The following is a 25,163-nucleotide window of genomic DNA, read 5'->3' as shown; positions in this document are numbered from 1 at the left end:
GTCCTCCCAAGACTCCTCTTCCCCATATGGAAAAATCCCAGCTCCCTCAGCCACTCCTCAAAAGACTTGCGCTTCACTTCCCTCACCAGCTTCATTGCCCTTCTCTGGACTCTGCCTCCTCATGTGCAGGCCAATAAGTCCTGTGTGGACTAAGCTTTTGGGGATGCCCTCTGAGCCATGCCAAATCAAGCTGCAGTGATACTCACCCAGGATACAGGAAGAGTGTGTGAAGGGTCCGTCACTGGAATACAGACCATAGGTGCCCAAATAAGGTGAAACCACTTTCTGGATCAGAGATTCCAGTTTCAAATAATCTTCAGTCACACCTTTTGACTCGTGAACCCCCTGAAAGAGAAACACCAACATGATGAGCGCCGTCTCCTCCAACCACAAACTTTCCTTGCTCACCACAGCAAGCACGTTCAGTAAATTACACAGCAAATGCAAACTGTAAGGTGATGCTATTCTTCTACTGCTGCTTCATCTGACTGTAAAGTCAAGAGACCATGTAGCACTGCACAGATGCTCAGAAGGAGGCAGCAGCTATTTTGAGGAGTTGACAATGCAGGCTTTTAGAAGCGGCCTGGGTGGTACGAGGGCACTCTGGGATGATGGAGGATGAGGTCTGTGAAGATCGGTTAGACCAGCCCCAGAGTTCCTGTCATTTGCAATCCTCTGCTGACTTCCTGAATGAAAGATGAGCACTAACTACCAAACACTACACCTGCAGCTGGTACCACACGGTGGCACTGCCATGTAAGTAATGCAACAGGGTCAAGGAAAAGATGAAACCGACTCTCAAAAGTATTTCTTCCACGGTATTGTAAAAAAAAAAAAAACAACAACAAAACCCACACCTATAGTGAAGGGGTTTATATCTCCTTCTTCCCTCCTTCCTTTTACTTGCCAGGGCAAGAGAGGCAAAAATCCATAAATCCAGGCAAAATTCACATTAAAAGTAGCAACTGCAACAATCCCCTAAAGACAAAACCCATTGCCCTTAGATCTTAACTCTGCAATTCCGCTCACAAACGGGCTCATAAGGCTGAGCTCTGTACATCTGCACTCTCGCTTCCACTTAGCGTGTCCGCTCCTGTGCAGAGCACAGCTCTATTTACTCAAGTGTAGGATGTCTCATCCTACCTAAAGTGTACTCACCTATGTTGTACACGTGACTAATTTTGTTCAGATCCTAAATGTCATACCCAACAGAAATCTTCTTGAATTTACTTGGATTCCAGAATATTATCAAATAAACAAGAAACAACACGCTGGGATAAAAGCCTCCTGAGAGCCAGATGCAGAACAAATGGGAAAAACTGCAACACCTCCTTCAGCACATGACAGGATCCTGATGTTCTGGATGTATTAGCTGCTCAGAATGACTCACCAAACAGTATCCACAAATGTGCATCAGCCTGCAATGTGTTTTTGAATGTTTGCTTCACCCTTTGGCTGCTGCACATCCTGAATGCCAGCTGGCACTCACTGACCAAAATTTATGAATGAAAAACAAATAAAATCCAGCAGAGGGTACATAGAATCTCCTTTCCAATTCACTGGGCTTTTGATAATGAGTAACAACCTTTGGTGATGTGCTATGTCCTGTAAACTTACAGAGATTCACAAATACAAATATGACTACAAGCACGTATGCTGTGAAACCGAAAGCTTGCAAACACCAAAAAAACCTGCAGAATAAACTCATAACTACCTAATCAATTAAAGCTAGACAAAAATAACACGGGAATAATTCAGAATGCTTAGTGAAGATGCATGTATTATTTCTAAGTCACTGAGGTCTGCACCACAGAAAAGGTTTCAAACAGGAGGAGGATGGCTACTTTTTTTGATCCTGAGATCTGTTCCATCTCCTGTCTTGGTGGGATTTACTCAAGATCTTTCCAGTCCTCATAAAGGTAACTGCCTTACACCTTAGTATTCATGACCCCATCTCATTCACAACCTGCTGACAAAGATCAAAACAGTAGGCCACTCACTTCAGGTACCTGCTTCAGTTACCTCAGGAACCAGTGTCCAAAATGTGAAACATAAAATTGGTAGCAAAGGCAAGTGTTATTTAACATTGTCCGTAGCCAGAATTTGAGGCCTTACACACTTTTCTGCCACTTAGGTATTTTTGGTGAAAGAGGCCAGCTGTGGAGAATGAAACCCAGTAATTTGCTAGTACCACGCTGCCCACAACACAACCCTGAACACTGGCAGAACTGATACACTGTGTGAGTGATAAAAGCAACCTTGCTCAGTGGCATCTTAATGCTGCCAGATTTCCTATCAGTTTCACACGCTTGAATTTTTGGTTTCCATGGTAGCTATTCATAGAATCATAGAATGGCCTGGGTTGAAAAGGACCACAATCATCATCCGGTTTCAACCCTCCTGCTATGTGCAGAGTCGCCAACCATCAGACCAGGACAGCCTTCCTGAAGGCAGCTCCCCCAAACCATAGTTCAGAAGCAGTCTGCAGCTTCAATGAGAAAACACACAGTGGAATTCACACCACAAACTGAGCATGTAAGGAACATTTTAAAATGATGTTTCTCTCATATTTCTTTCGCTATGTTACTGAGAGATAAACTTATTCCCCCAGACCTCCGTTTAACTTCTGGTAGAGGTTTTAGAATGGAGCAAAGTATGTTTATAAATGCTTCACATATCTACACATTAATATATCTATACAGATATCTATATATACATATATAAATACCTATACATCTATCTACATAGATATCTGCCTCTACAGGAAAATTTGTAAGTACCATTATAGGTTCTCTGCCAAATGTATAGGCATTTGTGCTGATAAGGACAAAATCAGCTTTAAATTAAAGCCAGCTTGTGACTGTGATCCATTTCACAATAGTTTCTAAGATGGCAGGACTTCCAAGTCACCAATAAGCATTTTCCTGTTATGCTGGAAACTCATGGTTCTTCTTATAGGTACTGCTTCATGTCTTAGTAGACTGACATGCCACTAAGCAGCAATAAAGCAGCAGTCAGATCTAGCAGGATGGCTGCTTAGCTTTCAGGAAACTGTATCATAATTTGGAGAAAAAAAATGAGAACTTGGAACATTATCAGTAAAACAGAGGCTCTAGCCTTATCTTCAAGGCAGTATTTGCTCTGCAGTCATGCAAAAACTTACTTTAGAAGATAACTCTGCCCTTTCATGAACTCAATTTCATTTTAGCAGTAGAGTTTCATGCTTCTCCGAAAGCACTAGATGTATCTATTACCTCATTACCTGTGGAAGGATTGCAGTGTACCATTTTGACAAGTCTGCCCTACTCCCAAGGCATGGATAATGAGGATTGGAGTCTTGAATGTGTGAAAACCATCACAAACAGTAAAGTTTGTGCTCAGCATCCAGGAGACATGTATTTCTGCATATAATACTGTATCCAAATCCCTGACTTCATGAACCTATAATTAAGACATCTAGAAACAGAGAATGGCATACAGCAGTTTGAAAGCATTAAAGGGACCTTATGCACTCCTATTTTTGATATATAAAAATATACCATAAGTACTCCCTGAAGGGCCATATTCACAGAAGACCACTGGTTACTGTTAGCTCTTTTAGGAAGTTCCTACTCTCTCTGCTGGAGCTTGCCCCATCCATGAGCCTGCAGTTACCAGCAGTGACTATGTCATCCCAGTGGGGATAGAGGCACTGAGCTACTCAGGTTTGCATTGCTGCCAGTGCAGCAAGCTCACCACAACTCCCACTGTCTTTTTAAAGGACACAAGGACTTCATATGAAAGCACAGGGGAACAAATAGGTGATAAACTTGCCTTGGCACTGCTAATAAATGATCGGAAGAATGATGTGGAGTTTAGTAAACTAATACAGTAAACTCAGCCTCCTTTTTAAGTACACAGGACTGCTTGAAGCATAAAAGAGATCCTAAAGTGGGCCCGAGTCCAGACATGCATTTAAGGGCTTGAAGAGCCTCTTCAAACTTGCCTATGGTTAGCGTTTATGGATTTGACCTTAAGCAAACTGTAAAACAAGGACAGATTGCTCTGGAGGTTTTTTAACAAACACACATACTAACACAAAATATTATTAATCCATTATAAATGTTTTACCTAAGTGTAGGTTATAAAACTTGCAAAGATGTCAGAAAAATATTCTCTGCTTGTCACAATTTTTCTGACAAAAAAGAACAAAATGAAAGAAAGACAGAAATCAAATGTCCCTCCTTTTTTTTTTTCTTTTTTTTTTTTTTAATTTCTGTCAATGAAATAACAACACAATTCTTTATTTCTATATCCTATGACACCCATTCTAACATCTTCCATTTTTCTTTGCAGGCAGCCAGCAGTGACAATGGCACAAGGCAGATCAACCCTCTGCTGAATTCTCTGAGAGGATGCGAGCGTGCCTGCAGCCTCTGCCCCTGTATCCTGGGTCAGCCCCCCTGATGCTCCTTCTCTTTCTTTTTGTTCGTCACAGCAACTCAGATCCTTTCATTTTTGGTAACAAATGACAACTAAAATACACCCTGATAGAACCAGCACTTCCAAATGAGCGCTGCTGATAGGTTGGTAGGTCTCATTAGAGAGCCTGGCTAAACAAGAGCACAGTTTTAGGCTTCCCATATTCCTGTAAGTAGATGCAGGACTTCTTATGGAAAAGACCTGGTTTGTGAAACCTGACATGCTTCAGAAAGGGAACTGCTTTTGTGTTTTTTGTTTCTCACTTCTCACCTCAACAACTGGATGCAAAGCTGCATGTCTCCTTTTCACGGATATTAAGGTTCAAAGTGATGCCAAAATCTGTACTGTTTATTGGCAGAAAGTAGTAACAAATCTCTACTGTTGATAAGAAGACTGATAACAACATACAGCCCCTTAGGACCAGACGCCACAGAACACACTGGGGAATTTCTGCACTGTTGCTCCATGAATTGTAGCCTGCTCACACATCCTTGCTAGCACAGGATCAAGCAGAACAAAGATGAAATTTTCCTCTCAAGCACTTCTACTGGGCAGAGCAACCACAAGAAAAAATATGATCTATTTATCACTTCATCCAACTTTCTTGAAATCTTAGGGGTTGGTGGGTTATGTTGGCTCAGAAATACTTATCCTAAAAATCCTGCAGTGCATCATCCTCTTGATGACAGGCGAGGTACCAGATCAGAGAACTGAACACATAAATTAAAATAATTGGAGACAAAAATGCTACAGCAAAAGCTGTCATGTCCTCTTGCTTATCTGGCACACCTGAAAAGAATGTCTCATGCATGCCAAGAGGGTAGGAACAAAGCTATCTGCTGGCTACTCTTTGCATCCAGATTCTCCTGGATGTTTTCTGTTGATGCTTGGCTCATGTCATTCTTCTTTGGTATCTTAGCTGGATTTCTACACAGCCATCACTCCCTCATACCCAGCTCCTCTCAATTCAACCCTTCATCCCATTGCCCCCACTCTCTCCTAATACCTCACATTCATCCTTAGCTCCTTTTTCAAACCCTGCATGAGCTCCCCACCATCTGCTGGGCTTCTCTGTAGAGCCCTCTGTACTCATCTTGACTGCAGGCTGCTTCAGTACTGGACTACAGCAACTTGGCCCATGTAACTCCTCACTCATCTGTGCCTGAAAATATGCACAAACAACCATTAACACCAAACCACTTCTAAGTAACCAACAGAAACTGAAGAGTTTTGCTCAGAACTTATGAAAGGCGACAGGTCCTTTACAGTTTCCAGTTCTGACTAACAATTTCCACCACTAGAAACACCTAGAAATGGAGGTCTCAGTCAGTTGCTTTTCATTTCTCTCTTTAGCACAGAGTATTATAGGTCCATTTACCTAATAAATTATACAAGAAAATATATCTACAGTGTCTAAGTGCACTCTAACAATTAGACATAATGCTGACCTAATGGGCTGACTACCTCAGCCCAGCATGCAAATGTAGATATGCTCAAGTGTACACTGGTCGTTGATTACATGATTATAGTACTCTGAAGTTCAGCTTTAATGTTTCAGCTGATCAGCATGTTTACGTGAATAAACAGTGGTGTGGGAGATTGCCTTGTAATTAAACTGCTGGGCAGCAGCACTACCACAGGGGACACCAAGCAGGAACAGCCACAAGCCAGATCCTAGTTTACTGACTTCTGGACTCGAGAAACAAAAAAGCAAAAACCAGACTTCTGGGTTAAGTAATCATAGCAATCATTATTCTTGGTGTTTTGATGTCCCACAGGAGTGAAGTCCCTGGGGCAGGAAGCTGTAGCAAGAGTTGTATGTGGCTCAGTTTATGGTTAGAAAACATTCCCTGAGAGTTAGGCTGCTGGGGCATCCCCAGCCTGGATCTGCTGGGGCATCCTTATCCACTAGTCCCTACTGACAAGAAACAATCCTGCCCTTGTCCTGCATGAAATGAAACAGGCAGCAGGAGGTGCTCACAGGGTCAGGCCCAAATACAAAATGAGGTCCTGGCCTCATAAACCGCCCTGTCTCAACCACACAGGAAAATGGCTAAGAAACATAGCTCTTTTCTGCTAAAGCCTAGCAGATTCTTTGAAGGAAAGAAAAATGCATTAAGAAATGCATTTCTCTCTTTCACTGGTGAAAGACCAGATCAGTATGACTGACACACATGCAAGGCAATAATCTGACAAACACTGGGTAGTAATAGTCGGCCAGATACTCCCAGGGAAAACTGCAATTAAAAGTCACAAGTCATACCACAAGACAGACACAGAACAATGTCTACAGTGAAAACATGCGTTACTCAGCCAGTCCTGCTTGTGGAGAAGTGAGTGAACAGACTACAGCATACACCCTGGTGACCACATGACAGCAAGATCTGCCTTTTATTTCAGTCAGTGAAGTAGCAGGAGCCTTGCTTCTAAGAGATGAGTGAAAAAGCACCCTCACAGGCCATAACTGCTTCTCACCATGCTTTCATGGAGCCATGGAGCCTTCTCAAATTTGAAGCAACACAGCAGCAACCTTGACTCAGGGCAGGCACGAAATCACTGCAAGTGGGGTGTGGGGACTGTGGGCCACTGGACTGTCCTAATGTGCACAGCTGCTCTTACTGCAAAGTGGAGCACCATGAGCCTCGCAGCTCCTCCATCAGCTAACTTGCACAACACTCTACTGAAAAACTCACTGACCTTGATCTTACAACTGCCTGGGGCTCCCATCAGAATCAGGATGCCTTAAGCTGTATACACTGTGACCTCGATTCCCACCTTGTGCCCAGAGAGTCACCCCCACAGAAAGGATTCCCTTGTACTACACAAATGGAATCGTATTCATGGAACAGCATATGCCTTCACTGACACATAGAATAAAGGCAAATTCGTGAGTAAACTCCTGCAATATCACATGTGATAACTGATTCTTCTCAGCTTTCCCCATCTTGACAATCGAGGGCAATGCAGTACATAGAATTCAATGCTCAGTGTCAGACCAAAAGTTCACTAACTTCAACGTTTTGTCACTAACAGTGACAGCGTGTGAAGTGCATGGAAGAACAAAAAAAGGAAATAGTGTGTACATGAAGGGCTTTCTTGTAGGAAATACTGATGCTTCTAGAAAGCAGTGATGTAAAAACCCAGCGTATGGCAATTTGCAGAAGACCATAAGAAAAAAGAATACGTGCTAGAAACTATTTAACCACTGAAATGGAGATGGTGAATAATTGATAAGACTAGTTTCTAAACATAAAGGAAAAAACAGATTAACTAGTGAATCCTCTGAACAGGGGTGAGAATGGCTTTCTTCAGCACTTTTGCAAAACGCTTTTCTTGCGTAGCTGCATCCTTCCTCTTGCATGAGTGCAATGCTGAACTCTTCTGCTGTCCTACAAAAGAAGATTGGGCTATTGGCAGCAATTATTCAGCCCAAATCTGAATATTAGTCACAGTTAGTGAAGGTATGCTGGGTGACATCAGCTGGTGGACTGACTAAACCACCAAGGGGTGCAAACTGACGACAGATATGAGATAGAAAGAGTGATAACTTTTCTATGTTGATTAAATCCTAACATTTTCCCATCAATACAGAGGCTCAGTATTTCTGGACGACTTTACACTTGAGAGCTCCCAGAAAGAACTGAATCAAACTCTGTGAGCTCACTTAGAGGGACTATGTGATCAGTACGTGCCCTTCCAAAAGTCTTCTAGATAAAAGGAACACCCTGAATCAAACTAACAAGGTGCAGAGACAGGTTGAGAACTGACAGTTTAAACAACCAGGTCCTGTCTCTAGCCCACTCATCTGCATTTTCCAGCCTGGACCAAAAATTCCAATTACTTCCTCCTGGGTTCCCCCAATGATTTATGCCACTTGCATGCCAAGCAGACAAATTAAACATTTTTAGCCCTTAGGAAACAGACTCAAAAAAGGATCAAAACTGCTTCAAGCAGAGACTACATTCTGCTTTGAATCTGTGTTGCCAATGCTGAACCTGATCCACCTGAATTATCCATGCCCCTTTCCAAGGGAGTTTCACTGCAGCAGCCCAAGCGCTGCTGTCCTGGGAAAAACAGACAGCCCATTTCTGCAGACAAGAACAAGTTTAAAAAAAACTGCTTCCCCTCTCTGATACAGCCCTCACCCCTGGGGAGGAGGCCAATAATTCATGTCTAATGCAGGATAATTTGTTTCCAGCAGTATGTTTTCACAACTAGGTATACCTGGTGCCTGGAGGGAATGTGAAAAATTGGTCTTGTTCATCAAACATTCAGAATCAGAACAGTCCCCAGTATGTTCATGGTTTCATACTGTTTTACAACTACTAAAGGCCAAGCTCTACGTATGACATGTCCATTTCTAAACAGCAGTAGATTTTTCACGTGTTGGAATGATGCAGCCACACAAGTGATGGTTGTATGCCTACGATCCCCTGGCAGTACCGCCTCAAGTCATTTCTTTCTCACGTTGCCCTAGCTTAAGTCACTACTACACTGGTAAATCCTCGAATATTTCAAGGGTTAAACACATCTGGTCTTATCTCTGCCTCTTGCTTTTCTCATAGCAACAGTGCTCGCAGAGGGAGAGGCAGAACAGCTTGCCAATGCGGCATTGACAGAAGTCAGCACTTCAGATCCCTCTGACTGCCTCAGAAATAAAGATCTTGTCATATTCACTTTAATCTCCAGCAAGTGCCAAGTTCTGTCACTGTCAGCGTGAGAAGCAGTGCTGTCTCTCTCTTCCTTTCAGTGGTGGCACTCAGACACAGACAAAAGATAAGGGAGACAAAACAGCAGACATGGTTTGTGTTAGGCAACTCAGAGTTTTTCCAATGGTTCATCTGTACAAAGACAGCAATGGCGTTTTTCTTTCCAGAAAGGATCAAACACTGAGAAGAGGCCAGTCTTCCTCTGACCCACAGAAATATAATATACTACTTTTCTTGAAAATGCTATATGAGATTGCAAAAAAAAAAAAACAACAAACAAAGCAGAAGATGAAGACTGAAGATAAGTAAGTGATACAAAATGATTAGAAGTAAGGAAGTTACTTAGAGGCTTTGGTTAGCATCCTGCAGAAGCTGAGCGGCCAGTCTGCTAAAAAAGATTCGGCAAAAATAATGCTATGCATTTCGACTTTCTTAGCTTTAGGGCCAGAGGTTGCCTGATTCCCAGCTAAGTGTCTCCTCTGGGCACTGATAAAAACTGCAATCATTCCAGTCAAATAAGCTAATTAATGTGACTTTGACAACACATCAAATGAATCTATGCATAAGTGAGTGTCTCTGAAGAGCTATTTATGGAATAAACTTGAGCTGGAGCTAGTTTGTCTGCATTTCCAGATGCTGTGGCACTGCCACATTAGACTCAGAGGCAAACACAGGCGTGCACAGAAGAGCAAGTGCAGCCCCACACAAAGATCACTCTGTGCGTCACCAAATAATGAGATGTGACATTTAATGGCCAAGGGAGTGAAACCTCTCATTTCTCTCAGGTTCCCTCCTGAAGTTCTCTCTGATCTGTACACATTAAGCTTATCTCACCTTGCTGGGAAATTGACAACTTTTAACTCTGAGCATTCAAGTCTTTTACAGAGTCTTGTCTCCAAGTTTCTTCTCACTAAATATTTATTATAAGAAAATCCATCATGCATTTATTTTCAGGTGGGGACTTGAACAGAAAAAAAAAAAGGATGGTAGAGCCCTCCCTCAGTGCATCCGGCCTCGTTTGAAAAGACATCGAAGAAATGCTTTTGAAGCTCTGCAAACACTAACTTGACTGCTGTTACCTACCTGTGAGGATTTCCGATGCTGTCTTTCACAGCCACTCTCCTCTCTTAAATCATTAATAAGTATTCATCCCTCAGCATCCTCCCTGCCACTTCAACCTCTGCAGGGGACTCAAGAAAGGAATTAATGGAAAACATGTCAGCTGTGCCTTCTGAAGGTTTTTTTTTCCATTTTTGCTATTTCTGATGGTGACAATTTCCATGCCCACCAACTCATCCCCATGAACCAGGAGGCAGCATCTTCCAGAAGCCCTATCCTGAGCAGTCAGGCAGGCTGCCCATCCTTCCTTCTTCCTAGCTACCTGTCACACTAACGACATCACACTGTGGCACATCAGTGACACAGCAGCTCTCGCAACAACTGCGATAGATTAACATGGAGGAAAAAAACGTGTGGTTGACGTCAATTGAACCTCTGATGTACCTCTTGAAGATACAACCCTGCTACTTAAACGAAAGCCATTTGTCTTCAAAGCAGTCTGATGCTGGAAGTTAATCTGCATAACAGCTCACAGCTGCCTGCTGGAACAATCCTTCAACTTGCTGCTGTTTTAAATGTTAGCAGTTCTGAAAAATACATAATCATATTATACAACTTTTCAGACCACACTGCTGCTCAGTTTCTTCTCTGGAAAACAGGGGCTTTAGTCAAGCTGCATTAGTTTCTTGCTGCCTAAATACCCAGCCTTGTGTGATTCAGACACTATGAGAAATAGTGGAAATACCCCTTCTTCAAAGCCTTTGTTCTTTGTAGCTGAACAGTGAAACCACAAGAAAGGCTCATGAGTGATACAGGAGGAATGAGAGATTTATCTTCATTCTTGGAACTCAAAAGGCGACCTACAGCCTACAGAGGACAAAGACCTCATTGCCCTCTCTAGAGGACATCTGGATCACTATGGACAACAAGAAATTATTTACCATAGATCAGTACTAGTAAGTTTGACTCCTTGTTTTGTTATTCTATCCATCTGCCCATCCATATATTTCCCTGTCTCCTATCAGGTTGCAAAATCTTTATTGCAGAGAGCATATTTCTATTGTGTTTACTCAGTGTCCTTCACAGGAAGGCTCCATCTATCCATATTGGCAAGAAGCTTGGAGATGCACCTTAGCAGAAGAAGCTGACAGCTCTTAGATTCACAAGAAACAGAAAGTAAACTGGTGTTATGTGAGAGCTACTCCAAGTGCAACAGCTGTGTTTTGCAGAATATCTTCTTGACAGACTTCAGCCAGGCTAAGCTATGACTCTTTTGCCAGTATCTTCTCAATTCCAGTGTACTTGCATTTTCCAAAATTGCACTTGGATTAGCAAACACTAAAAAGCAGCACTGCTGGAGGGAATGACAGGCAAGGCAGCCCCCCCCCCCTCACCCCCTCACGCCTCTTCTCACTGCAGTTCCCATTCTGTTTCCGACAAAAGGTCAAGTCTCAGCAAAACTGCACTGCAAAGGCCAGTCAGCTTACTCAGCCACAGCAAGGCTGCTAGGTATCAGGGCCACTCCACAGTGACCCACTGCCTGACCCCAGGCAGGACCATCCCACCCTGCACCCCTGGAAGATTTGCAGCAAGGAGTAGGCAGCTCACTGGCAACAACAGATGGCTGGCAACAGAGAGATTTCAATCAAAGAGCATAATCCAAAGCCTGCACAGGCACATGATTAACTGTTTGCCTTTTAATTGCTTGTAATTACTGGGTAGTGGCAAGTTAATGAATTTCACAGTACGCATATCACTGTGCCATGCAGTTGTTACTTCTGCAGCCACAACAGAGATCAGGGTAAGGCTGTGAAACTCCTGACGGAAGACATTTCACACTCTGCACTTGCCATGAGAGAGAGGATGACTCCAAGATACTCAGCCACTCCGCCACCTACTGTAGATTGAGATGGACAGCACTTTATTTTAGAATACACCACAAAGCAATTACTTCCTGTGCAAGCCTTCACACCACCAGCCTGCAACATACTCTCCCATGGACTTCTGGCTCTAGTTGCCACAGAAGGGGCAACAGTAGGCCCAGAGATAGGCTTGGGTAGCATTTCAGAGCAGAAGCTTCCATATCTTTCACAACTCTTTGCTTTTCCAAAGCATCTTCCAGGGAGATGTCAGAGGCGAGGAAAATCTGTGCAATTTGTTTTAAGCACCCTGACGGTTTAAATGGAAAATTATAGCTTCCCATAACAATAAAATCCTATAGCATAGTTGAAGAAACAGGCAAACAACAAAACCCCAGGAGAAATCATTCCTGAAGGAAAGCAAGCAGCTGTCAGAACTGCTTCCAAACAGTTCACACAGGAATTTATTTTTTTCACTCTTTAATTACATATGTGGGACTTCTCCACCACACTGCCATTTGCACTGGTGTAGGCAAACTGCTCCCACACTGCCACCGGGGAAAAGCCATCTCTCAAATTGGGAGTGCTGGCCATGCCGTCTGCCCCCAAACCACCTGGCTGCCCATTTCACTGTGCCTGAATTTCATAGAATCATGTGAATCATAGAATGGCCTGGGTTGAAAAGGACAACAGTGATCATCTAGCTTCAACCCTGCTGCTATGTGCAGGGTCGCCAACCCACCAGACTAGCTTGCACAGAGCCACATCCAGCCTGGCCTTGAATATCTCCAGGGATGGGGCATCCACAACTTTCTACTGCCTTCCTTTAACTTGCTGCTGCCTCTGGGAGGACAGCATTTTGGACATTATCAAGAGATGTTCATCGGTGACAACGACCTAATGTGCCTTGCTGTTGTGTCCTGGCACACAGCAACAGGCTGCTCCTGGGGCCTGGTCCAGTTTAACATCATGATTGAAGATGGGAGAGGAAAACTGAGGCCAGAGAAAAAGCTTCCTGCAAGGATGAGCTTCCAGCAGCCCTCTCTGTGAGCAGCGCCAGCTGAGTCAAAACAAGAAATGCTGCTCACAGATGCCTTGCCCAAAGCATCAATTGGCCTTGCGACCTCCCTGAAAACACCATGTGCATGGAGATTCCGCTGTCCTCCTTCCCCTAGCACTAAGTGTCACCACTGCTGGCAGGTGCCACGCAAGGTCTGGTGGCACTGGGCTCACAAGTCAATGCCTGTGAGGGCTGGGAAGTGACTGATGCTTCTGGGAACCAGCTGCTGTGATTCCCCGGTGGTTTGTCTACCTGGAGGCACTCAGGAAAATGAAGCAATATTCACTATGAACCTCTTAGATAAATTGTGCGCTGGCCTCTGAAGTAGAATTAAAGTGTCATTCATCTATCTTGCCACTCTTCCTAGTCCTTTAATTCTCAGAATTAGTATCCATACCGAGTTTTAATGAGGTTTAATTAATCTTATTTAAAAGGTAGCTAAACTTTCTTACATTCCCCCTGTAGACAAGCCGTGAATTACACTACTAAAGCACCCTGCCTCAAAGGATTCCTGCACCGTGGGAACACTCCCTACTCAGTTTTCAATGGTAAAAACTTCTATACTGCCTTTTATACTGGGTTTAGTCCAGTAGCCTGAGTAGGTCCACAAAAGGCATTTGTAAAAACTAATGTAATTAGGTAAAGCATTCCACCTCTCAATAAAATTACGGAGCCTGCAGGGATGTTCTAATTCAAGTTAAAAATGATTTTACCAATTTAACTGTTTTGTTTGTTTGTTTGTTTAACTCCGTTCAAGATTTGCTTACAAATGAACTGGTTTTAATAGGCCAGGCTCAATGGAGGCCAACTCCAGAGCACAAATGTATTTTAGTAAGGACTGCTAGGTGTAGCTCAGGTTAAACATGTATTGACCTGGCTTGAGCAGATGCAGCTCTTAGGGTAATGCCACAGTGCAAGATGACATTCAGGCAGTTCACTGCAGCTCTGGAGGGGTGGGAACAGCCTAGCTCAAAGAAGAGCTTCACAGCCATGCCTTCGGCATTCCTCACAGAAGTGACATTTTACATAAAGCAAGGTAATTTCAAAATGCACCATGAGCATACACCCAAAGGGAGTTTGCACAATGCAAATTGCCTCCCAACACAATTGTGTTTAATTGGTTCAAGCAAGGCTGTGGTCATGTTGCCTTGAACTGACTTACACTGCCTTTCTGTGAAGATGATGAACAAGATGCACATTTGAAGGATTATGCCATGGTATTAATGAGACAAGTTCATATACAGCAAAACAACAGAACAGTTTGTGTTGCTTTCCTTTTTTTCCCCACTGCTTACAGTTAGAAAAATGGCAACACATAGTGCTGTCAAATGTTGACAGCTAGTTTTAGTGAACACTCAGTTTCAAAATGCAATCTGTGCTTTTCATTTATGACCCTGGACTTTCACCGCCATGATAATAAGGAAGATCCACACGAGCACCCACCTTTCCAAGTCAACTAAGTGGAAGAAATGACTGAAATGCAATTGTGATTGTAGAAGCCCACAGTCAGACAAACTTATGGTGTGCTCAGCAGCATCCATCCCCACCTCCCTGCCTCTGCACCTAGAGAAGATGTGGCAAGCCTCAAACTAAGCACAAGGTGGAAACTGAGCTAGAAGCGTTAGAGGGGAACAATGCCTGTGATGTGGTTTCTCTCCTGAACTACAAATCTACAGCCAGAAAAAGGACAGCCCCCAGCTGTCCCTGGCTCATGGCCTTGTCACTTACATTGTTGTGTCAGCCTGTGGCAGGGGAATCACTTTTGACTGACATGCAAGAAAGTGAATGAAGGCGTATTTTGGCTAGGACACATGGCGTACTTGGAACTCCTGTCTTGGCACCATGGTGCCTACAGAAGTGTCAGCAGTACTGTAACACACATTTAGACCTTTCTGGTTCCTCTATGTCACACTGGGGCTGCTGCTGACATTTTTTTTAGAACATTCCCATCAATTTCCAACTCCCCATCCCAGCCACCTGCATAACACATCCAAACCTGCTTGACGTAATACTCCATGACACAGATGAAATAATGCAGCATTTTTACTGCTTCCATGCAGAAATATATTCCAGCATCTGCAAACTAACACAGTAATAAAAATCATATGAAGAAAAGCAAAATCAAACATGAAAAGTACTCCTCGCTAGTGAAAACACCAAGATTTGCTTTCAAAAGGATCTTTTTCCTACAAAAAAATGAATGGTATGCCTTGATAAAAATCATGGTCATACAAATTCATTCCAGCATAACAAACTTCTGACAATTTCATTGCTACAAACTGCACTTTCAGAAACAACAAATGCAACAGAATAAGACAGAGGACACTGCTTAGAAATTCTCAGTTTCCTTTATATCAATATAAAACAAAGGTGGGATCTTCTCTATTTGTCAAGAACTGTCCTGGCTGTAAGATTTCTGATCTGACCCCTTACATGTCTGTGAGGCTGATGCAAACAACACAGACAAAGCATTTTTTTCACTGGGAAGGAGGAAGACACATTCTTGCACTACCTAAGGGAAGCAAGGTTTTCTGTTTGTTGATTTATACTTCTACAGGGTCTGCAATATATTTATTTATAGGTTTCCTTTTATTTTACTTTTTTATTGTCTTATCAACCAGAAATTAAGAGGAAAGTAGAGAAGTGTTGTGGTTTAACCCAGCAGGTGGCTGAGCACCACACAGTCATTTGCTCATCCTCCTTCCCTTCTCAGTGAGGTGGGGAGACAGAATTGAAAAGAAAAAAAAAAAAGGCAAAGTAGAACTCGTGGGGTGAGATAGAACTACTTATTAAAAGAAAAGGATAATAGTCAAGACCGTGTGTGTGAGATATATATATATATATATATATGCACCTTATAGCACTCACTATTCACAGTGAAGGGTCCAAGGAGCTGGGAGGGAATAGTATTAGAACAGCTGACTATAACTGGCCAAAGGGATATTCCGTACTGTATGGCACCATGCAGATGGAGTTTTGATGGGAGTGAGAGTTCATCTCACTCTCTTCCACTGCTTAGGGGGTGAACTGGGCATCTTTGAGGGGACAGTGAGCAATTGCTTGTGTATCACTTGTTTTATACACTCATATATGACAATGTCATACAGTATGGAACATCCCTTTGGCCAGTTTAAGTCAGCTGCCCTAATACTATTCCCTCCCAGATCCTTGGACCCTTCAGCGTGAATGGCCTTGGCACTGTACAACACTGCCTAGCAGTAACTATAAACATTGGTGTGTTGTCAACATTGTCTTTGAGAATGAAAACAAAGCACCATGCCACACACTCTAAAGAAAACAATTCTGTCCCAGCTAAAACTAAGAAAAGAAAATAAAGGTATGGACAAACCTTACACCCACAGCACTTTGTTCAAGTTATGCTTCAGGTCCAAACGATTTAGTAGGAAAACCTCTCAAAAGCAATCACTGAATTAAAAATCCTATGGCCACAGTGACTTGACTCCCATTTACAGACATCACAGTCTTTTAGAAATTCTGTTTTTCCATAGACAGACCCCTGCAGTTTTCCGATAGAAAAGGGTATTTTGTTTCTAACCACTGTGCTGTCTTTGGTTTGCTGTGTGGTTGCTGAGATGGAAAAACAGCAGTCTTTGCATCTACTTTCAGGTCTTGCAATGCGCTCTTCCACATCTTTTTAAGTGTGAGGAGTTGCATGTTTGTTATCTCTAGAATGTCCTAAACATACAGGTCCCAGTGGGTGATTTTAAGTATTTATATTGTCTCCTTTTACAGAGAGAAAACGAACAAGGCATTTCAAGTGAAGCTCAGAGAAGCTGAAAAGGAAACCACAGTTTTATTTTTCTCTTTAGATCTTAAGTTCAGTGAAGCCTCGTCCCTCAGCACAAATGGCTGTGCTATGCTTTTCTATAGTTTTGAAATATCTCGGGTGACCTAGAGACATTCTTGAACTCAAATAATCCTGATGTTAACCAAAAGATGCAGATAAACACCCTTTAATTCTCCCACTTCTGACTTTCTCAGATGTCAAGAAAGATACCTGGAGACAAGATGTTCCAGTTTCAGTGGCAAAAACCTTAGGCAATATGGGTTTTGGAAAATAAGGTAGATTGTTTACCCTCTGGCAGTATTTTACTCTCTTTGATTCACACAATATATGGGAGAAAATTCTTTTGTGGTATCTTGTTCTGTTTACGCCTCTTTCTCCACCTTCCTAATTCCACCCAAAAAGAAAGGTCATTGAGGTGAGACTGATAACACAGTGTATTGATGTGGATGTGGCTCTGGGCAGCCTGGTCTAGTAGTTGGTGACCCTACAAATAGCAAGGGGGTTGAAACTAGATGATCAATGTAGTCCTTTTCAACCCAGATCATTCTATGATTCTACGATATGCACTCCAGTGCATATACCTGTGCTCAAAAGTTTTTAGCTCTTCTTTTACTTCCCTCAATCACAAATCTGTTCTTGAAGATTCTACCAGATAAACAGGAGCATCCTGCCTGGAGGCACTTTAACTTAAGTGGCCACAAAGGATTAACATTTCAGTTCATTCTCTGTAAGTGGGTCAGGCTGTACTGGCAGATGAGTATCAGTGGTACAAGGCACTTCTTCCATACTACAGTATTAAGTGCATAGCTGGTAGACACATTTCCAAGCAAATAGTTTACTCTGGACAGGAAGAAAGATTTGCTATAAAAAAGGCAAAACAATCACTCAAACAATGAAATAGGGGGATCAACTTCATCTCAGTACCATTTATCCAGGAGGTCTTTGTCAGAGGCTGCTTTAATCTCCTTGCTAGAGTGGTGCCAGCTGAGCAAGCAAAGAACATGTGAAACTTGCAATAGGTCAGTAACCACACAGAGGCCAACAAAGTTGCTCACGTGCTAAAGTCAGTGAAGCTAACCATGTTCAGGTAAAATACTTGCTTACTGAGCTTTGCTGGATCAGCAACCTGCCTCCTGAATAAAGTTCAAAGATTGCTGCTGCTTCTATTTCCTCTTTAAAAAGCTTCCTTTTCCCTCCATAAGGAAGGTGTCTTCTGCCAGACTGACAGAGCACTACCTTTACGCTATGACAAGATAGTACATGAGCAGTATCAGATGCACCCTGTACTAGTTACCAAACCTCTGCTTTTTTAATCGAGTCCAACAGGCCAGACCGGTACATGCAAGCATGTGCCTATGTCAAACTGTGACCTTCAGCTGACATTACAGATTCTGTCCTGAAGAGTATGACCTGCTCTGTAATTATATAATGTAACTGCAGAACACTTTCAAGGACAGAAATGGGGAAATTTCATGGCAAGTTCAACACTTTGTCCAGGGCCACTAGAATCATCTTCCAGCCATGGGAATTTGCTGCAGTGTCACTGAGCTTCTTAGGAAAGTGATATAGATAGCACACAGAATAGGGATTAAACAATGCCTACACCAAAGCATCTTCTCTCAGTCTGGGATATTTATAAACACAAGATCACTATGTACTTTTTGGGCAGCTGAACTGTTCTCTCGCTTTCAGCCTTATTCACATATTGAGCTAATCTATCTTGAGGAAATTCCATTATTATGTCATAAACATATAAAAATTGCTTTTGTGTAACGTGAAATTTGCATTTGGGAAAAAGTCTTTGCTCTGAAGTTCAATTATTGGCAACCACGGCTAGGCATGTAAATAGCTCTTTCCCAGATCCTCTTCTGTCCTTTTCCTGTAATTTCCATTAGATTTTAAACCACAGGTTTGGCAGAGCTACTGCCAATAAAGGACTTTCACCATCCCCACCACAAAACTGTAGGTAACATATGCAGAAATGAACACCCACGGGCAAATTCCCTCTCCTTCTTTTAATTGATTTCCACCGACATTTTTGCAATGGGAATGGATTAACTTGACAACTTGTTAACTCTTTTGGTTATTGAAGAAAGCAGATTTGTCAACAAACTGTTTCCTGTAGCACTGATCCTGGCAAAGGACTCCGCATGAACTTTCTGAATCAGGATGTTCATTTTCTAGCTCACCATGGAATTCATTTGAAGCAGGATCGTGCCCATAGCTAATGCAGATCCTTTAAAGAAGAAACCACAACAAAGCTAGCAGATGTCAGTAACAACACTTCTGAAGCTGGTTTCCGATAGGCAGTTTACCTTACGTCTAGAAGAGGAGGCTTGGTAGAAAACCTTCCTGTGATTAAGATTTTCATAATGGTATTCTCTCATGTGGAGTCTCTGGTGTCTATTAACACAGTCGGGTTCACAGTTCAATTATGTGAGTTCTTTGAAGTCTCATTATGCAGTTAAGCTCTTACTCCAATTTTTCCTTGAGGTTCCTCTCCTCTCTCCAGACAGTAATTTCCAAGGAACTCATAGGAATATTAATATCTCTGATATCAATGTCAATGTGTCACAATAAGCCTGCAGTTTCAATAAACATTTGGTGAGAGGGAGTCTAGGGAGAAAGGTAGTAAGCGGCAACCAGGCAGTCCTATCGTGTAAGGAACTTTTTTGAGAAAACTAAGTTAAACACACCATTACACACCTCAACAAATGCACTCTGTAATCCCCTGAATGAAACACTATTTCTTGACAAAGTGGAGGTCATCTTCTTGCTCCATTTTCATCATCAGCTTTTAGATTATCAAGCCCTTTAAAATCACTCCAGACACAGGACTAATTAAGTGTGAGAAACCATATCCTTTTGTTTGCTGTAAATCTATTTGTTTATTAAAAAAATAACCAACCAAGAAAATATCAACTTTTCCCACTCCATAGGAAATCCACTCCTGGGTCTCTCCCTCTCTCTGTCTCACCCTCCTTCTCAACACAAGGCCATGCCTTTCTTCAATTAAGAAAACATTTTATACACTTGCCTTTTGACCTGAATTCCTCCTCTTCATTACTAATACAACTTTTAACACAGAAGGCAAGTACCAGCGTTTGGTTTTAAGGTTACTGTGTTCACAGTTTTGACTGAATTTCTTTCTAGTGACCAAATATGACTGTAAATTGCAAATTTGTTTTGTTGCCTACTCCAGATGTGAATCTTCATATCCAGAACTGCTAGTGCAGTAACACAAAGCACTTCATGAAAGTCATGTTATTACCACATACACTGGTTGCTTGCAAAACTTCTTATTTTAAGCCTTATGGTTTCAAAACCACTCTGTATTCTTGGACCCCCTGAATCTTAAGCATGCAATCTGAGATCCTGCAGACCCAGATATTATCAAGATTAAATTTAATTACATAGAAGCTATAGAATTTTGGGTAAGAACTTTTCAGTGAAGGATTAAAATTAGAAGACACTAAAGAAGACTTGAGCAATACAGTAAGGAAAGACAGATAAAGAAAACAGTCAGAAAAAATATCAATGTACCTGGAGTATTAGCAGCATTTGAATAATAGAAGGTGGAACTCTTGCTCTGGAACGTGATAATGCATCTTCTAGTTTAATATTGAGGGTAATTATATTCCTAAAGTGCAGAAGAGCCAGCTGCCGAACTGAGGGTTCCTTTCCCTGGGAACAGAAACAAAGAAAAATGGGTTATGAATTTTGCAAAAACGAGTTTCCATATCCTCAGTCTTTTCTCCACTTCTGAAGGATTACAAGAACGATCAACCTGAGTGAAAAGCAGAGGGAATACAACAAAGGACACAGGGCGGCCCACAAATCTGCACAGTGGATTTGATTCCGAAGTTCTGAATACGCAGACAGTGAATGAGTACAGCTACATATGAAGATAATGAGAGATGGGGGAGGAGAGGTGAAAATCTTACCTGAGTGCAGGATATATATTGTACATATTGTACTTTAACATCAAGGAGACATATAGTGTGTTAAATAAAAGAAAGTAGGGATGAAAAAGCAGGGCTGGATCTCCAGTATTTCTCAAGATTTTGAGTAGTGGTTGGGTACTCTCTTCAATTTATGGTGTAATTCCTGACTCAGCCCACCTGTGGATCCCAATGCTCTCTTCAGCTTCAGGGTTTTCAGTGTAAGGCAAGAACTAAGCTGAAGTCTCATACTGCATTTTCCAAGGTATCTTTCTGCAGTACAAGAATCACACCTTGTTTAGAAAAATCTGATCTGAAAAATGTGATGCTAGCTTTGCCCACAAAGATTAACAGCACATCATTTATGCCTAATGAGAAGTTGTAAAACTGTTCCAGTTGCTGGGATTAGGGATTTTTCTTCAGACTTATGTATCTGTACATGCATATTCTTGCCTGCAGTTTTGAGTGCTGCCAGTCAAATATCAACACTTCTGAAAAATCTGGTTTTCAGCTAGCACTGATTAAGATTAGCTTAGAACAAAAGTTGACTCCTCCATACCATCATTCCTTTTCATTTTCTGTAATTATTTATACTAAAGTAAAGAAAGCCCCCAAATCTGCTTTAATTGCCAGTGAATAGAACTCCCAAGAATGCATGAACATCAGTTAGGTTTTCGGAAATAACCTTAGAACATCAGGGACCTAGATCTACTTGAAATTACCCAGAGCTTAGGGCTTTTATTCCCTTCAGGCTTCTTTGAAAATTAAAGCAATTATTTCCATTTGAAAAATGAAAAGATTTGCATTGATAGGTTATTTTCAAATGTTTCAAGAATACAATATTGAAAAGAGGTATTTGGTGCAATTTTCAAAAACATCTGAGTTCTAATTTAGTTAAGCACTTTTTAAAATCAGGTTGAGAACTTACCTATACTCCTAGGTTCCTAAACCCTTTGGATTTAGCTTATGTGCCACTATGAAAAAACATGATGTTCTAACAGATTTTAATATCAACTTCTCTCTACCATTTTAAACTTTCTACTGGGCAGACACAAGTCTGTGAGCTAGCAATATATATGACTGCAGAGTGCTCCTCTTTCAGAATCAAAATTTCTGTAAAGTTGCAACTTCTCCACTTAATTCATATTTCATGCCTTCAATTAACTCAGTTAATTGCAAAATGGTAATGCTGATGACCTCTGCACAATCACTTCAGGCATAAAGTCCATTTGGCAAAATTAAAGAAAGTTTCCAAAGCTTTCCCAAATATGATTAGGCAGTGAACTCCCCAAAAAAACCTATAGGTATCCAAGAATAACTCTAGAACACTTATAACTATCTGGGACAAATTCCCTTAGGACCTCAGTAAAAAACAACACTCTTTTGACCATCAGTAAGTTAGAAGTTTGAGCCTTCATTCAAATCAGACCAAGTACCTAATATGGATTTTAAATTACTGGAGTCAAACTCTGAGCTCAAGTTAACTTGTCTAACTTTACTGACTGTTGTTTTCCATTTGAAGTAGTATAGAATTTGACCTTCTTCTCAAAAGTAGGGTACTTCACAGGCATTCATATGGCAGAGGAGGAAATGTGTGCATTGAAGTCAACACAGCTCCACTTATTTCCCTGTGTGCACATTTTAGTTTATTGTTCAGGACCTTCATGGACTTCTAGTGTGAGCTGACATAAGGAGTCATCCTACCTGTACTCTATACCTATTTTCAAAGTTCCTCTTCATCTTTCTCACCCGAGCACTTCAAATCTGTTTGCATAAGTGACTTATTTGCATAACTTGTCTGTACAGAAGAGCTGTAATGGAAGGTTGGCCCGAGGAGAGAGAGTTTAGGATTGCATCAATCTGTTGATGAACCAGTAAGGTTGCTTTTTCCAGTTTTTCAAGATTCTATAGTAACAGTGTAATTTTTCACCTGCACAGGATAGAAAATAGCCTGGAGCATGGGCAGGACATCACTGAAGAAAAAATCCCAGGTTTCAGCTAAGGTATCCAGCAGCTTCTGCCCTGCAAAAACATAAAACAAATTAGTGAACTGTTTTGGTTTTAATCAGCCAACTGAAAACATGACTCTGCTAGCTCTATATAAAGATGAATCATTTACCACACACTTTCAGTAGCAAGGAATTTGTATTTCTTTCAGAACATCAAATAATTCAATATTTGTGTCTTTTCAGATGACAAAACTAATGCTCTTACTAAACTCAGTGACTTGAGATTCAAGATTATGCAGAAAAACCTTGTGAGGAATAGAGTCACGCCTCCTCCTCTTCCTGCAGTAATTCCAGCTGGACAGGACTGCAGGAAACAGCAGGAGGACACAGCAGATTAAATGTAGAAGCATTCCTGCAGGAAATTTCCCCCCACCATCTTTCTCTCTGCACTTCAAGCCACAGGGCAGCAGAGAAAGGCTCACTCCGTAGAGATGCTTCTACAAAGCAACCCCATACATCAACCTTTCGGCTTCCTTGCATCTACCCTTACACAGTTGATCTCAACCAAGGTCTATGGAAAGCAGAGAATGGTGCTGCAGGCGTTCCGCTTTCCTATAGCTTTCAAAGGATGCATCAAATCTGTGATGACATGACAGGAATTTCTTCAATTCCTTTCCAGTTGCAGCTACCTGGAAGCCTTCACAGGACACACTGGAGAAGCCCTGGATTATACAACCAAGCTGAACATCGCGTTCCTCACAGAACATCTTACATAAAACATAGAGGCAAAGGCAGGACCTGAGAGCTGCAGGACAGAAATTCTGGCTTGATAGCTGAATGCAGGCCCAAGAGGCCTATGTGAACAGAGGCAAGCTCTTCAGTAGCCTTCTGCCCCTCACCCATGAACTGGGGACAACTGCACACACACCAGCAAGTATTCTGGACATAAATACATGAATGACATGAGGCATTCAGATATGACAACATGACTTACCAGGATGCAAATTTAATGGCAATCTCAATACTGGTTTCAGAATCAAAAACTATTCATATTTGTACTACAGCATTATTTAAGGTTCAGCCAGGAGCATTTTGCCCAGAATTGTACACATATCACTAAGAAAATCTGCATGAAAGCACCTATACTCTGAGTTAGACAAGTACCAATCTTTATTATGGGATACTTCATCTTGCTGCATTTTAAATGCAAGACAAACAGCACCAGCTCTGGCCCAGCTGCAGCTCCTGGGTTGATGACATAGAGTGCTTTGAGTGACAAATCCAGATCCAGATCGCTATTCTGTACTGCAGCTGATGATCCATTCCAAGACCTCCATATCTGCAATATCAGGCAGGGGTTCTCTCTGTCCTTCACACTCCTGTACTAGACTGAAAAGGGTCTTCTCATTTTCAGTTTGTTTTTTTTTTTTTTAATTTGTCTTTTTCCTACCAGCTGTGGCAGTAGTAATTGTAATAAATACCACTGCATTATAAACTCCATAAGAAACTGTTTCAGCGACAAAAAACTTGATCATGATGGAGAATCCAAATAACACCAAGCCAGAAAGGCAGATTTTTAAAAACAGTTAAATAAATTAGCTGCCCATAAATTCAGGTTAAATGGAAAGGAAGCCTTTAAAAAATCTGGAACCAAAATGTGGGTGCTGAATATTTAGATTCAGTCCTTTTCAAATTTTGCTCCCAAATTGTACGAAATAGAAATACGTGGTTGTGATAAGCATGCCTTTAGTACAGCACATTCCTTCCATGTTGTGGGCAGCTTGTTTTGTAAAGGGGTGGATTTCTGTGCAGTAGCTCAGAAAAGCTGCAGAGATAATTTTCACCAGGCAGGCCTTTTATTGTGGGCTGAGGAGGAATTCCTGTAGTGTGGTGATGATTAGCATCTTTCACATCAAGGAATATGACTTCTTGGTCCTTTCAAGAATATGTTTTCTTTTACTGTCAGGCAAAGAGTCCTATGTTTACCTTAAGTATTTGCTTGATTCAAGAAATCTAGGTTACTTTAAATGTTCATTTAAGGGAAGGGTAATGTTGTCAGTTTTGTATGACTTGAAAATACACACTGTACATTTCTCAGCATTTCCTGAAGTTAACTGAAAATTCTGAAGGAAATAGAAGACTGAAATACCATTTTCTCAAAACAAAGGCTGAAATTTTCAGAACTTCCTGCAGAACAAAACCACTCCAATGTGTGCTCTGAAATGACCTGTTCTCTTCTGAAAACACCGAGTTGACAGGGATGCCCACACCATCAGATGCAGGACAACCTGAGATTTGAGGGAAGGACCACTACAGA

At 41.7% G+C, this 25,163-nt stretch overlaps 1 protein-coding gene across 6 annotated transcripts in view; it reads right to left on the bottom strand.

Moving 5' to 3' along the window:
• The window catches only part of PRR5 (proline rich 5), an 85,724-nt gene that overhangs the window by 3,564 nt on the left and 56,997 nt on the right, over window positions 1-25,163 (bottom strand). For all 6 annotated transcript variants that reach the window (XM_048933965.1, XM_048933966.1, XM_048933968.1 and 3 more), the window contains 3 exons: window positions 22,828-22,919; window positions 20,500-20,640; window positions 207-345 (listed from right to left, as the gene is read on the bottom strand). In XM_048933965.1, coding sequence (XP_048789922.1) covers window positions 207-345; window positions 20,500-20,640; window positions 22,828-22,919 — 372 coding nt within the window. The remainder of the gene's footprint in view (window positions 1-206; window positions 346-20,499; window positions 20,641-22,827; window positions 22,920-25,163) is intronic.

The sequence above is a fragment of the Lagopus muta genome, chromosome 1 (assembly GCF_023343835.1).
Source record: "Lagopus muta isolate bLagMut1 chromosome 1, bLagMut1 primary, whole genome shotgun sequence".
Taxonomy (NCBI): Eukaryota; Metazoa; Chordata; class Aves; order Galliformes; family Phasianidae; genus Lagopus; species Lagopus muta.
Note: the sequence above shows the minus strand (reverse complement) of the source record. Positions and strands in the feature narration are given on the sequence as shown.